General features: G+C 43.9%; 1 protein-coding gene across 2 annotated transcripts; it reads right to left on the bottom strand.

Moving 5' to 3' along the window:
- Nucleotides 1-210: 210 nt before the first annotated feature.
- Nucleotides 211-12,309, bottom strand: LOC108439474 (specifically androgen-regulated gene protein). Of its 2 annotated transcripts, none has more exons than XM_017717912.2 (4): nt 12,184-12,309; nt 5,184-5,361; nt 3,772-3,958; nt 211-3,661 (listed from the first exon to the last, which is right to left on the bottom strand). In XM_017717912.2, exons 2-4 carry the CDS (start codon nt 5,286-5,288, stop codon nt 1,434-1,436), a joined length of 2,520 nt encoding a protein of 839 aa, XP_017573401.2. In that variant the 5' UTR covers nt 5,289-5,361; nt 12,184-12,309; the 3' UTR covers nt 211-1,433. The 2 variants fall into 2 exon arrangements, with proteins under 2 accessions (XP_017573401.2, XP_017573402.2); XM_017717913.2 differs by lacking the exon at nt 12,184-12,309 and adding an exon at nt 11,893-12,150.
- Between the last annotated feature and the right edge of the window lie 3,058 nt (nt 12,310-15,367).

Below are 15,367 nucleotides of genomic sequence, written 5' to 3' on the forward strand. Positions count from 1 at the left end.
GCACGTCAATACCTCCAAGAGGACCAGATCATGTGATCAAGAACAACACATTTTATTCTTATTTATTCACATTTTATTAAGTTTTGTACTAATATATTTTTATATTTTTTTAATAAGTGCATATTAAAGTGCTGTCCAAAAGAGAGCAAATTCTGCCACACAATATTGATTCTATCTATCTCCTTACATAGAATTTACAAATAAAATATATAAAATCATCCAGATCAAAATTTAATGTCCATCAAAATTGATTCCATCTGAGGATGCATTGACATTGTTTGGCTGAATATGGTCACAAAGGCACTTTTGATTTTCGGGCAACAAACAAAAAAGGCCTACAATGAAGTCTCACAGTCTAAGAGTTTACCATTAATTGTAATGGTTATGGAAATGAAAAACAGTGAAAACACTGTTCCTTTAGCTCTCATGTGCCGGTCAGCATAGGCGTGTTCAAACAATCTGAGCAGCAGCAGCAAAACAGTGGAAATAGTCAAACTATTTAGAGTTTCTATGAGGGACATTAGAGATTTATAATCACTGCTCATGCCACAAATCTAGAGGAAGTACAACACTCACAAACTCCTGCATTACATTTTGGTACCACTTGAAAACACGACATCCTGCTCAATATGCAGAAAACAAAAGCAGAAAGGATATTCTCTGCTAACATGCTGACACTGTAGCCAGTTTTTGAAATGACAAAGAGTGGACGACCAACTGTTCTCTGCTGTTGAGGACGCTGGTCTTTGTGGCACATACACCTTCTTATGTACTGTAATAATTTTAGTAATTCACATAACTTGTTTTTATCTATCAATAGCTTTTTTCGGTCTTCGGAGCAGTGCATCCAAATTTTGGCCAACTCAATAACCCAAGATTATTCCATGGATATATAACCATAAGTGCCATTTGCGAACACTTTTATGTCTTAGCATATTTCTATTTTTCGTACAGTGCTATTTACAAGTGGCACCTGTATGAAGGAAGCAGAGAAAGCATGTGCCTGTCTGTCTGAATGTTTGTCCATAATTTTTTACAGAACATTTAAAAGAGTTTAGCACAGTAATCCCAGTAATCCACAATTTTGTTGGACAGCAAATCTCAGTCTGAACTCTTCTTGATTCTGAACATTTCCCTTATCCACCAAAGATAATCCGTCACTAACACAGAAAGTTCTACCAAAAGGCCCTTAGGTCTTTATTGTACACCTGTGTACCTCTGGCTACTGTCCTGTTATGACACCTGCTCTACATGTCCAGTGTAGTTACGAAAACAGTGACCCATATGTACCTTCATCTCAGATTAAGAGTGCTGATCCTCAACAATGTTTTCCCATGTTCCAGCCGAGCCACATCAAAGTACAATGTCCACTGTTTACACTGAGCAGCCTCTCTCCTATGGGGCAGTAGTCTCTTTGGAAAACAGACTAAACCTCAGTCTCTTATCAGCCCCAGTTTCCTCAGGGCCTGCTTGCGCTCTTCCCCATTCTTGCTGTTTGGTGTGAACACCACACTAATCATACCATGGGAACGGGGAGTCTTCTGCGAGTCTGTGCTTGGCGGAGTTGATGAAGGTATAGGGGAAGATCCAAGAGACCTCCTGACATCTGGTTCTCTGCTTGGATCAGAAGGCAGCTGGTCAATACCAAAGTCCTTGCGACTTCCTGCAGAAGCAGGTCGAGGTCGGCTCTTTCGTAACTGTCCAGGGGACAATTCCACGTTAGTCTTCTCTTGGCCTGTTGAGTGGGAGGAATGGTCATCTGTAACACTTTTTAGGCCCACACCTGGTCGCTCCAAGGATGCTGATTTGATCTCAAAGGGCTTTGGACTCTGGCCCCTCTGGATCACTGGACTTTCTCTTCCTCCTTTGACAAGGTTTGGACTTGCAAGGGAAGACAGATTTGCTTTTATCTGCATGTCCCCTGCTGAATGCTGCTCTGCAGTTGTTGACTGAACTTGGGCTGTATCCCCAATAGGTAGTACTGCTGAAGTGCTTGTATTAAAAGGATGAGGTGGAGTGATTCTGTGTGGTGGACTAGAACTGAGGCTGGGGCTGGAGTCAATCTCACCAGCCTTCAACAAGCCCAGTTTCTTCAAGGCCTCAATGTGCACCTTCTGTGGGTTTGCCATAATACGCTCGCCCGGCGTAACAAGAGAATGACCAGGCCCAGAATCTTTGTGGCTTTTAAGAGTGATGTTGGAAGGAAGTTTCTTGGGTTTGGGGGCCACAGCTGGTGGGCTTTTAGGTTCGCTGTGTTCTACTGCAGTGATAGGACGGCCATCCGTACATGAAACAGGAAAACTGGCCTGGTCTGAAATTCTCTGGTATGGTGGTTGTGCTGAAACATCTGGTGCTACTCCAGGGGCTTTCTTCACTGAGGCCTTTTTACGTAACTTGTCCAGTTCACTAGGGGACAGTGATCCTCTGGAAGGTGGAGTCACCGCGCTTTGAGGTTTGTCATCCTCAGCCTGCCCATCAAAACCTGGTGGAGGGGCAATTGTTATGCTTTCTGGAGGTGGCAGAGGTTGTGGTTGGGTTTGTTTTTTGTGTTGGTCTTGTGGTTGAGGCTGAGATTGTGTCATGGCTTGGGTTTGTAGTTGGGCCTGTGTTTGAGGTTGTGCTTTGGATTGGGCTTGTGTCTGAGGTTGTGCTTTGGGATGGGTTTGGACTTGTGTCTGAGGTTGTAGTTGAGCCTGGGCTTGAGGCTGTGCTTTGGGTTGGGCTTGGGCTTGTGTCTGAGGTTGTAGTTGGACCTCGGCTTGAGGTTGTGTGTTGGGTTGGGTTTGGGCTTGAGGTTGTGCTTTGGGTTGGGCTTGTGTCTGAGGTTGTAGTTGGACCTCGGCTTGAGGTTGTGTGTTGGGTTGGGTTTGGGCTTGAGGTTGTGCTTTGGGTTGGGCTTGTGTCTGAGGTTGTAGTTGGACCTCGGCTTGAGGTTGTGTGTTGGGTTGGGTTTGGGCTTGAGGTTGTGCTTTGGGTTGGGCTTGGGCTTGTGTCTGAGGTTGTAGTTGGACCTCGGCTTGAGGTTGTATGTTGGGTTGGGTTTGGGCTTGAGGTTGTGCTTTGGGTTGAGCTTGGGTTTGAGCTTGTAGTTCAACCTGGGCCTGAGGTTGTGCTTTCTGTTGAGCTTGAGCTTGTATTTTGGGTTGGGATTCACTCTGTTCTGGTGACTGTGTTTGAGGTGGAGGAGGGAGTTTTGGCTCATCCATAAAGTCTGTTGGAGGAGGAATCAGCTCTATTACCATCTCAGATGTACCACTCTGGTGCTTCTGGTTTGGTGTGGGAGATAGCTTGGTCTTAGCAGGGCCATCTTTAGTTTTAGAGTTGTTGGAAGAGTCGGCCATAACAGGAGGCTCAGGTATGAAAGCAGGTGGCAAGTCAGCCAGCTCCTTTGACTGGTCAGCAGTTGGTTTGGGGTTCAGAGAGGAATGAGCAGGATCATCATCAGCAGCTAGCATAGCTGGTGGATTGTGAGAGTTCAATGGAGAGTCATTAGGCTTGTTAACTAATGGAACTGCTTTTTGTTCAGGTGTACCGACCTCAGCTGTTTTTTTCAGAATTCTAGCGCTGCCATTTGCTAGAATTAGCGGAGTTGGCACAAGCAGTCTATTTGATTTATAGTCTTTTCCCAAAACTTTGTTGGAATCATCATGGAATGGTACCACTGAAAGACAAAAAAAGATATAAAAATGCAAGTTTCAACTAAAAAATGAGTTAATATAAAAATAGGTAAGGAAAAACAGTCTAACTTGCTGTAGCCCTACTGGTACGCACCCTCTTGTTTGGTTTGGCTAACAGGGCTAGGGTGGGCCACCTTGGTTAGGGGACTGCGATTCAATCGATCATACTCATCATTGGAAATCCCACTGTCATCTTCTGCCTCCAGAGATTCAATTGTCTCCTCCAGGAACATGAGGCATGCACGTTCCTCAGCTGAGAGATGCTCCATACTGTCATCACTCTATTGCACACCAAATAGAAATAAACAGGAATAAGTCATTTATAACTGACACTGATTTATTTGTAAAGCACTATTAGTAGAACTAATACTGACAGCCATGCAAGCTGCACTGTAAGAAAATATGTTGTCTGTGCAAGTAAAGCCTAAAATAGTACCTTACAAGTCAGAGGTGTCGGGCAAGATTTAGTGGAAATTTTAGGACAATCTCTTTACAGGTCTGGCTCGATGTTTAGGTCTCAATTGTGAAATCAGCACCGCACTGATGAAGGTAACCATACTATATAATTCACTAACATTCTGGGAAACATGTCATTTATCATGTTTTGACTAGGTTTTCTTTAAGTACTCTTTCAACGCGTTCACAATGATCGGATTCACCTGCTCAGGAAAGGGGTATGAAGCATAATCCACATTACAAAATATTCCTCCAAAATGTTCAATTACACATTTCAACCAGAGAGGTCTCCAAATCCTCACATGCCAAAAACTTACATAGTGCAGCTTTAAATGAAAAAATACAATCTATGTTTTTAAGGGCCACAGTTAGTCACTTTTACTACAGCATGCCATCAGAATCTTCTGAGTAACTTGCATTTTTTTTTTAAAAAAAAAGCTTATTCTAACAGTAAAAGCCTTCATGAGTTTGAGACAAGTAGATCATTACACTAGATAAGCACTGTTAATGTTACTGTGCTCCTCCTATTTTTTGAGGGGGGGGGGTTGTTTTACCATTAGTTTGCTGTAGTCCTGTGTGGCTTTAATTCATGGCATGAAAGACAACAAGCCAGCGGGAGCAGATCAGAAAGCCTGATATTTGACTTTCTCACTTTCCTGATGGAATGACAAGCCAACCCACTCTTCATAACACCACTTCTCAACTGAAGTGCTTACCCAGCTAATGGTAAACACTTCAAGTTTCCCCCAGGGCACTGTCATTGCAGTTAGAGTACAGCTAGTTGGGCAACAAGTGTCAAGTTACTGACAAAAAAATAAGACTGATCACACTGTTTGATAAATGCCAGCTGTTCGGATGGCGTAACTAAATGCTCCTTCTCTCACTCACGTTTACTCATATGGCTTTAAAAAAAACAACTGCCTAGTCTCATCTGACTTTTAATGTAGCAGGAAATAGTTACCAATTCAAATGTATTGAGGACATTCCAATAACAGACCACTGAAAATAATTAATATTGGGACCACACAAAGTACAAGTCATGGTACTCACAAAGCCAGAGTTGGTGCTGACCATACTGTCACTGCTACCTGCACTGTTCATGCTGACCAAAGGTTCAATGGCAACATTGCATGGCCAGGTGTCACTCGCTGGCATTGCACATGAGGAGCAATGATGGTTGGAGTAACACCTCCAGGGAGCTCTGCTGTCACCAGGCAAAAGGGCTACTCTGTGGGAAGATAAATTTATAAATGTGAGAGTACGAACCCGATAAAGGCCTTTATCTCCAGGCATCTTTGTGCTGTTAGGTTATTCATCTCTTGACTTGCTCGTCTAATAATCTTGATGGGTTTTATAATCACTGTAAGCAAATCACTGCTTTTAATTATGTTCATTGTGAGCATTAATTTTCAGTTTGTGCACCCCTGGGCAAATTACATATTTTTTTTATGTTGACTGTAGCATGCGCAATAGCTTTGACACCCTTCCAGTAAGCTTCTGGCTAAGGATCTGAAAATGAAGCTAACTGATGCCTACAAAGCATGGTAGGACTAAAAGGTTGATATCAACACACTTCCAGCTTGCAATTTCCACTGTCCAAAATATCATGATGAAATGTCAAGAAACTGGAAGACCCTTGTATGCTGCCAGAAAGGCAAAGCAAAACTCTCACATGACAGCAAAGGACCTGCAGGAAGGTTTAGCTGACACAAGTAGTGGTGCACAGTTCTACTATGCAGTGTTGCTTGCAGAAACATATTCTGCATGGAGGTGTCATCAAAAGGAAATTTTACCTATGACCTCATCACAAAAGCCAACATTTGTATGTAAATATGCAAAACATCTAGATAAGCCATTCTGGACTGATAAAGTAAAAATGCAAAGCTTTGATGATTGTGGTCAAAGGTACAATCGAGGGGGATAAAAGGAGCAGCATTTGATGAAAAGGACACCTTGCCAACTGTTAAACATCGGGGTGGATCTATTATGCTTTGGGGTTGTGTGGCAGCCAGCTTTTGTAATGGCACTCACAGCACCCTTATTTGAACACTCCTGAGAAGATCTTAAACATGCTGTACATTCAAAGTGGCCCAAGACCATCCTGGTTCTGCAAAGAAGAGTGAGAGTTCTTGTGCAAATCTAACAAAACACAAGCATAAGTGTGACGTCTAATTATACTCTATTTTCACATTAGAAGATATTATGGAACCCGCTATGGTGACAACATTCCTAAGGTTCTAGTGACCGTGGAAAAGTTTCACTCCACTGAAGGCTAACCTTTAACAAAGTAAGCTGAGGAGACCTTCAAAACTCGACAGGACAGCTTACTAGCCGTGAATATGGCCTCAGTCCACCTTTGACAAAAACAAAATACAGCACAAATAATTACAGAGGCCTAAGAATCTGGACGTGTTGCTGCAGACTACGCCCTGACAAGGAAAAGCAACAAAAAGAAGATACAGCTTTACCCAACTGTGTGATCTCGGGAAGAAAGGTTTACAGATTAATCCTGGCACTGAGACAAAGTGAAATTCCACATACACAGTGGAATTTCAGCAATGCACTGCTGCAAAACAAACCCATCCACTATGCATGATGTGGAAATATAATAATCTTGTCTTTATCATGTCTTTCCAGCAGTGGCCACCAACCCTGGTCCTGGAGATTTGCCATGACCTACCACACCTGCTTCAGCTAACTGTCTTCTCCAAAATCAGATGCATTAGCATTATTTAGGGAGGAGGCAGCATTTTAGATCCAGGCTGGAACTGAACTCTGCAGGAAAGGATCTCCAAGAGAAGGGTTGGTGACCACTGCTACACAACATGTAAAGACAACGGCTGCCGCAATGAATCGAATAATAGGTCTGTCATGATCATGAAATTTTGGCTAGTGACAAACATTTTGTCAAATAATTTTCTTTTTGTTCCTTGTATGCAGCTATTAAAAGTACAAGCCTAAAGTTGCCAAATTAGCTGATTCGCTATCTGTCTAGTCTCACAGAGTCAGATGTGACCTCATAACAAGAACATCTGGGGACAACCGTGAGAAATTTTGGGTTCATTGCCAACACTGCCCGACATAGAGCAAACCTCGGCTGTAACGTAAGAAAGCATGGCTGAAAAGTCCCTTAAAAACTCATGTAAATATATGTGGAGGATGCATAACATGGGGTACAAATAAACATGACATCTTGCGAGGGGAAAAAAGTTCTGTAGTTAACAACAGTGTTTCACTAGCTAGATTGTTTAGGTTTGTGTTGTGTTACTGACTACAGTCCAGATGTTAAAAGAGCACTGACCAGAGGCAGTGGGCATTAGAGGGGATGAACTCTTGTTAGTGGTGGATTTTGATGTAATTCAGTGTTTTCTCTACTATCTTCCTTCCTGGTGATCAATATTTTCTCACAACTGACGACAGAAACAGTTCGAGCTCAAAAAAACAAGACTGTTTTAACGCTGGTCAGAACTTTAATCAACCGCTTGAGGTGTGTCAATAAATGAACAGTTTTGCTTTCTTTAATTTATATGCATTTGCCTCAATGCAACAGATGTGAAAGCTGTGGAAAATAAACAATCATCTTACATTACTGTAATCAGCTCAAATAATTGCAATCAGGGAATTATGTGATAATTGCGACAGGCATATTTAAACTCAATCACTGGAATAAAAGCAAAAAAATATTTAAGGAGATAAATTACAACGTACCTTCTCCATGAACTGGAAGTGATTAGATGCCAATTTGTGCATATTTTAAATTCTTGGTAAGAAATAGAGCATGATGGACACACCACTATGCAGTTTTAAATGCTTGCTTTTATACTTTTTAAATTATTATACATTTTTATACACTTTTCTTTATTTTCTTAGCCTCCATTAGTCTTCCATTAAGGTATTCTGGAATATCTGAAAGGCTATGCATGGTTTGTTAAGTCCATATTTATTGTCTGGCCTTCTTTGGATCTAGAGGAATGACCTAGATTACTCGATGACTAATTTCATGTTCCCAGTAAAGACCCTGTCAGTAATAGGAGCTACTGTAAATGGGTCAGTTAATGCAACAACAACATTAACAACACTAATCACTCCATATTTAACAGATCGAGGGCTGGATAATTAGCTGCTGACCTAAATTAGGCCTTCTGTCAATAGAAAAAGCCAGCACCATCAACTTGACTAACCAATAGCTTGAGAATGAGCCGAATTGTTGTTCGGCGTAAGAAACTTCAGCTCATCCAGGCCCTCAGAGCTGCTGAAACAGGGAGAGGATGGCTCTGAGGCACACAAACATGCATGAATAGTAATCATTGTTCATGTGGGGAGGTTTTCAAGTCATTCAGCATACCAAAGCTTCAGTCTCGCCTCGTTAAACTGTGCTAATTGCAAGAGCACACACGTCTCGCTGGGCGTATGGAAGATACACAAAGAGGCCCGCGGAGTCCTCCCTGTAAACCTGAAGAGCCAGTAAGCAGGGCCGGGGCCTACACCTGCACTCAGCCAGGCTTAATCATATCTGTCTTTGAGTGCCACTGTGCTTAGCTTTGATGGAGCGAGAGTGAACGATACATCGATATATGATCTGATGTCAAAAAGAGAAACAATGTCTGGATATTAAAATGTCTGGTTTTAATGGAATCTATTCTGCTGCGTCCAAATTAGGGTCATACATACTACACATACTGGACAAAGTCAGATGAGCATTCTGCAAGTTATGAGAGCTGCCACTAACTTATGATTATTTCAGTAGACTAATGGACTATTGTTTAATAAATCCACCAATTTATCACCAAATCCACCAATTGACTAATGAAATATTGAGGCCTTCTGCTTCTGCATCCATTCATTTCGCCTTGCAACAGAGCTCTGTAGCTGTGATGTTGTTTGCATCATATCTACACTAGCAACTCCATGTGTAAGCTGGTTTTCCTTAAATGAGATTATGATTTCTCAGAGAAACCCAGTTCAGACCTGGAGAAAAATGAATGGTATTTTTGTTATATCACACCGTGTGGTAAACAAAAAAGGTATGTACATTTACACTGTTTCTGAATTATGAGGCTCTTAAGGAATAGTCCTTAATACAAAACATGCTGCACACTGAGCCAATATCACAATATGCTTATTGCTATGGCTTTGCTTGCCATTATTTTTGGGTTTGAAAATAAAAATGCATCATATATCGCACTGATTTCTGGGAAAGTTCTGCTGTTGTAGTCGATACGCATGTTCACTCGATTCTAGATTCGTTTCCATATACAGGCTGTGTAGCGAACAGTATGCAATCGTATTTGTTGTATGTATTTAATATTCTGGATACTTATTGTTTTGGTATACGATGCTCATTTCACACTGTTGTGTACCTGCACTGGTGCTGCTGTTGAATGTCGAACCATGCGACTTGAAAAACGGCATTTCGTTCCAATGAATACAAATTACACTGAGGAATGACAAAGACTACTTGTCTTTACTAAAAAGCTTCCGTCCTACACAAAACTCCATGTAAACAAAGAAAAAACAAGGTTCTTTATGGAACCGTACATGACTCTTCTATGGCATCACTCCAACGAAGCTGTTTTTAAGAGCGCACATGGCTGTGGCTGACTGGACTGGTCAGTTTGGTGTGTGTCTACTGTAAATGATTGTCCAGCCTTGATGGCTGCCCTTGATACCCAAGGACACATACTTCACATTCTCCCTGCCTTTGATTATGTTGAAGTACATCATTTCTAATGGGCTGTTTCTTCCGACTCAGATTAAACCCTCATCCTGAAAACTCTCTACGCAGTTTTAAGTGCTGAAACACCCTGGATGTTAAACTTTAGTCCAGGACTTAATCTGCGCTGCTGTGCCAAAGGGCTGATGTGTTGGTGCATGCCAAACGGAATAACCGTCGAGGAGATAATCACCTAATGTTACGCACTACTATAAGTGGAATGCCACAATAGTGGGCGTGTCCTCTGTCATGTCGCAATCTGGCACCTCTAACAATAATTATCAAGTTATATAATTGTGTAATAAAGTCACATGTAAGGCGCGAACACATTGATGCGCAACTAATTTGGATCATTGTGCGAGAAAATGAACAAACAAACAAACAAAAAAAGGTGGTAAATGGTTCATGGGTTTGGGGTGGTGGTTGGGGGGTGGGGGTCTTAGTCTGCCTTTTATTAGACTAAGCTTCACCTTAGCATGGTCCAGCGTCCACTCTAGACTTAGGGTCCATCTCAAAATGATTTCAAAAAGTGCTGCTCCTGCTGTTGTTATTATGTCTGTGAGCACATCTGCTGATTCTACCGGGAACATCACTGGACCTGTGTCCAGAAGCACCAGCTGATTTACTTACAGAGATCGTACTACTACTACCACTAATAGTGATAATAATAATAAATAACAACTTTCTGCTTTTCTCAGTGCTGGTTTTAAGGTGCCCCAATCCATCTGGCCATGTTATTTATGTGGCCTTTCTGGCTGGAGTAGCCATAATCTCAGGAAACCCACATACATTTGCACCAGGCAGAGGAAATTAAAGTTTGGGAATGTCTAGCATGAGTTCCTTGCTGTCATGCATGCATACAAAGCGCATCAGGGCGTCCGCATGAGCTCTCCAATCTGATCTCACTTGCTGAAACAAGGAAGACGTCTTCTGGAGGGGAAATACACCTGATACACAACCTGTAAACGAGCCATCAACTGGCTTTGGGCTTCCACAGTGAGGAGAACGGGTCTTTATTGCTGGCAGGCGAACGCAGCTGGATTAAACCACTCCCTTGACTCCCCTCCTCACTATCACACATTAACTCAGCCTCTGCAGGACACAGGACTCCGTCTTCATGTGGACCTTAAATTCCGATCAAGCATAGGAAATACTAATGGAATGATCTGGATCTAGCAGACATGCTTCAGGCTCACATAAAGTGACAGGAAGAAACAGATCGGTCTTAACTGAAGGGTCTGGTTACTCCCACACTGTGTGTAAACAATCCGCTTTGGCTCATGATCAGCTGACAGCCGTTCACAGTGGAGTATCTGTAACACGTTTGTGATGGAAAATAAACAAGAATATACAAGATATGTGATGTAACCAGACCCTGGCTATGACTCCTGCCTGTGGGTGTCAACACAATTCCCGCCCAGTAGGGAAGAAATAAACCTTTTCCATTCTCCACAATATGAAAAAAATGTTAACTAGTATGTCAAAATAATAACTTATTTTCTCAAAATAGTGACTTGCTAAGTCAATATAGTGATTAACTACCTATAGATATAGTGCCTTTTGGACAAATCTCAAGAAAATCAATTTTAAAAAGTCACTCATTCCAGATATTTCCAGATTCCAGTATATATTACAAGAACATTTGTCATTATTTCAAGATATTAAGTCAACACTACGAAAAATAAGTAACGAGATATGAAGTCACATACACAAGACAACACGTTATTTTGAGATACGAAGTGGATATTTTGAGCAAAATGTTCATTGTTTTGAGATATTACATGAATATTTTGTGAATACACTAAGAAAACAAGCCATTTCAAGATATTAAGTAAATATTTGGAGCTAATCCGTGATTATTTCGAGATATTAAGCCAGTATTTTGATTTTAAAAAGGAGGACTTTAAAATAGTAAGTCAGTTTTTTCACCTGCTGCTGCCAGAAGCATAGAAGGAGGAAAATAAACCAATATTTCAGGAATGGGGTTCCAGATAGATCTAAAACGTGCTTATGTGAACGCGCGTAGCTGTAAAACGTGCTGTTTACCTTCACTCTGCTGAGCAGCTATGACTGAGATCATCCGCCCGTTTTAAGGCTTATTTTTTAAAGAACTTCTTCACCAACTGCGAACTTGTCAAAGAAGCCGAAGTTCGAATTGTCGGTTCCACCTTAAACGCTGCAGCAGTTCTATTCCGGCAGTTGCGCTACATTAGAGGCACCATAGTGCAACAGCCGCGCCGCTTAAGGTGGAGCGGAGAGTTCGACCGTAACTTCAGCCTCGTAACTGCTCGACGTACAGGACTCCATGTCGGCGCTGACAGTGAGGTGGACTCTTACCTGTCAAAGGCCAAAAGCACGTGAACCGAGAACGTGTCGTGTCCAGTCCAGTCCAGTCGAGTCCAGTCCACTCCAGATCAAGTCAGTCCTAAACGGCTCTACTCTCACTTTGCCTCACCTGAGAACTACCACCCTTTCACCTGCCTCAGCCAATCAGACACAGTGACAGGCAGCTGGAAACGATTGATGGACGCCGCCAGCCAATCAGAGACGGCGACACAGAGCTAGCACTGATTGGTGGACGTCATCAGCCAATCAGAGGCGATGACACTGAGCCGGAGCTGTTGTTTTGAATAGCCGAGAGTTCAGTGACAGTGACTGAGCTCATGGGCTGTGACAGTGAGTGTCACTGACAGGGAGTGTCAGTGAGTGACAGTGCGTGACAGTGACAGTGAGAGTGAGTGTCAGTGACAGTGAGTGTCAGTGAGTGTCAGTGCGTGACAGTGACAGGGAGTGTCAGTGAGTGACAGTGCGTGACAGTGACAGTGACAGTGAGAGTGAGTGTCAGTGAGTGTCAGTGCGTGACAGTGACAGGGAGTGTCAGTGAGTGACAGTGCGTGACAGTGACAGTGACAGTGAGAGTGAGTGTCAGTGAGTGTCAGTGCGTGACAGTAACAGGGAGTGTCAGTGAGTGACAGTGCGTGACAGTGACAGTGAGAGTGAGTGTCAGTGAGTGTCAGTGTGTGACAGTGACAGTGAGTGTCAGTGAGTGACAGTGAGTGACAGTGAGTGTCAGTGAGTAACAGTGAGTGACAGTGCGTGTCAGTGACAGTGAGTGACAGTGACAGTGTCAGTGAGTGACAGTGAGTGTCAGTGACAGTGAGTGACAGTGACAGTGAGTGACAGTGAGGGACAGTGACAGTGAGTGTCAGTGACAGTGAGTGTCAGTGAGTGACAGTGCGTGACAGTGACAGTGAGAGTGAGTGTCAGTGACAGTGAGTGTCAGTGAGTGTCAGTGCGTGACAGTGACAGTGAGAGTGAGTGTCAGTGACAGTGAGTGTCAGTGAGTGTCAGTGCGTGACAGTGACAGGGAGTGTCAGTGAGTGACAGTGCGTGACAGTGACAGTGAGAGTGAGTGTCAGTGAGTGTCAGTGCGTGACAGTGTCAGTGAGTGACAGTGAGTGTCAGTGCGTGACAGTGACAGGGAGTGTCAGTGAGTGACAGTGTATGACAGTGACAGTGAGAGTGAGTGTCAGTGAGTGTCAGTGCGTGACAGTGACAGTGAGTGTCAGTGAGTGACAGTGGGGGACAGTGACAGTGAGAGTGAGTGTCAGTGCGTGACAGTGACAGTGAGTGTCAGTGAGTGACAGTGAGTGACAGTGCGTGACAGTGAGTAACAGTGAGTGACAGTGCGTGTCAGTGACAGTGAGTGACAGTGACAGTGTCAGTGAGTGACAGTGAGTGTCAGTGACAGTGAGTGACAGTGACAGTGAGTGTCAGTGAGTGACAGTGAGGGACAGTGACAGTGAGTGTCAGTGAGTGACAGTGCGTGTCAGTGAGTGACAGTGAGTGTCAGTGAGTGTCAGTGACAGTGAGTGACAGTGACAGTGAGTGTCAGTGAGTGACAGTGAGGGACAGTGACAGTGAGTGTCAGTGAGTGACAGTGAGTGTCAGTGAGTGACAGTGACAGTGAATGTCAGTGAGTGACAGTGACAGTGAGTGTCAGTGAGTGACAGTGAGTGTCAGTGACAGTGAGTGACAGTGACAGTGAGTGTCAGTGAGTGACAGTGAGGGACAGTGACAGTGAGTGTCAGTGAGTGACAGTGAGTGTCAGTGAGTGACAGTGACAGTGAGTGTCAGTGAGTGACAGTGCGTGACAGTGAGTGACAGTGAGTGGCAGTGAGTGACAGTGAGTGTCAGTGAGTGACAGTGCGTGACAGTGAGTGTCAGTGAGTAACAGTGAGTGACAGTGCGTGTCAGTGACAGTGAGTGACAGTGACAGTGTCAGTGAGTGACAGTGAGTGACAGTGAGTGTCAGTGAGTGACAGTGAGTGACAGTGACAGTGCGTGACAGTGAGTGTCAGTGAGTGTCAGTGCGTGACAGTGAGTGACAGTGAGTGTCAGTGAGTGACAGTGAGTGACAGTGAGTGACAGTGCGTGACAGTGCGTGTCAGTGACAGTGAGTGACAGTGACAGTGTCAGTGAGTGACAGTGAGTGTCAGTGACAGTGAGTGACAGTGACAGTGAGTGTCAGTGAGTGACAGTGAGGGACAGTGACAGTGAGTGTCAGTGAGTGACAGTGAGTGTCAGTGACAGTGACAGTGAGTGTCAATGAGTGACAGTGAGTGACAGTGAGGGACAGTGACAGTGAGTGTCAGTGAGTGACAGTGAGTGTCAGTGAGTGACAGTGACAGTGAATGTCAGTGAGTGACAGTGACAGTGAGTGCCAGTGAGTGTCAGTGACAGTGAGTGACAGTGACAGTGAGTGTCAGTGAGTGACAGTGAGGGACAGTGACAGTGAGTGTCAGTGAGTGACAGTGAGTGTCAGTGAGTGACAGTGACAGTGAGTGACAGTGAGTGTCAGTGAGTGACTGAGTGTCAGTGAGTGTCAGTGACAGTGAGTGACAGTGACAGTGAGTGTCAGTGAGTGACAGTGAGGGACAGTGACAGTGAGTGTCAGTGAGTGACAGTGAGTGTCAGTGAGTGACAGTGACAGTGAGTGTCAGTGAGTGACAGTGCGTGACAGTGAGTGACAGTGACAGTGAGTGACAGTGAGTGTCAGTGAGTGACAGTGAGTGTCAGTGAGTGACAGTGCGTGACAGTGAGTGTCAGTGAGTGACAGTGCGTGACAGTGACAGTGAGTGTCAGTGAGTGACAGTGAGGGACAGTGACAGTGAGTGACAGTGAGTGTCAGTGACAGTGACAGTGAGTGTCAATGAGTGACAGTGAGTGACAGTGAGGGACAGTGACAGTGAGTGTCAGTGAGTGACAGTGAGTGTCAGTGAGTGACAGTGACAGTGAATGTCAGTGAGTGACAGTGACAGTGAGTGCCAGTGAGTGTCAGTGACAGTGAGTGACAGTGACAGTGAGTGTCAGTGAGTGACAGTGAGGGACAGTGACAGTGAGTGTCAGTGAGTGACAGTGAGTGTCAGTGAGTGACAGTGACAGTGAGTGACAGTGAGTGTCAGTGAGTGACTGAGTGTCAGTGAGTGTCAGTGACAGTGAGTGACAGTGACAGTGAGTG

This window comes from Pygocentrus nattereri, chromosome 9 (assembly GCF_015220715.1).
Source record: "Pygocentrus nattereri isolate fPygNat1 chromosome 9, fPygNat1.pri, whole genome shotgun sequence".
NCBI classification, from domain to species: domain Eukaryota; kingdom Metazoa; phylum Chordata; class Actinopteri; order Characiformes; family Serrasalmidae; genus Pygocentrus; species Pygocentrus nattereri.

What these genes read in the sequence shown, in the direction of transcription:
- LOC108439474 (XM_017717912.2), bottom strand. Translation starts at nt 5,288, where the DNA reads ATGCCAGCGAGTGACACCTGGCCATGCAATGTTGCCATTGAACCTTTG. An exon ending in TCAGCACCAACTCTGGCTTT is followed by an intron (nt 3,959 to 5,183) that starts GTGAGTACCATG and finishes GGTGTGCAATAG; the next exon opens with AGTGATGACAGTATGGAGCA. An exon ending in TAGCCAAACCAAACAAGAGG is followed by an intron (nt 3,662 to 3,771) that starts GTGCGTACCAGT and finishes TTTGTCTTTCAG; the next exon opens with TGGTACCATTCCATGATGAT.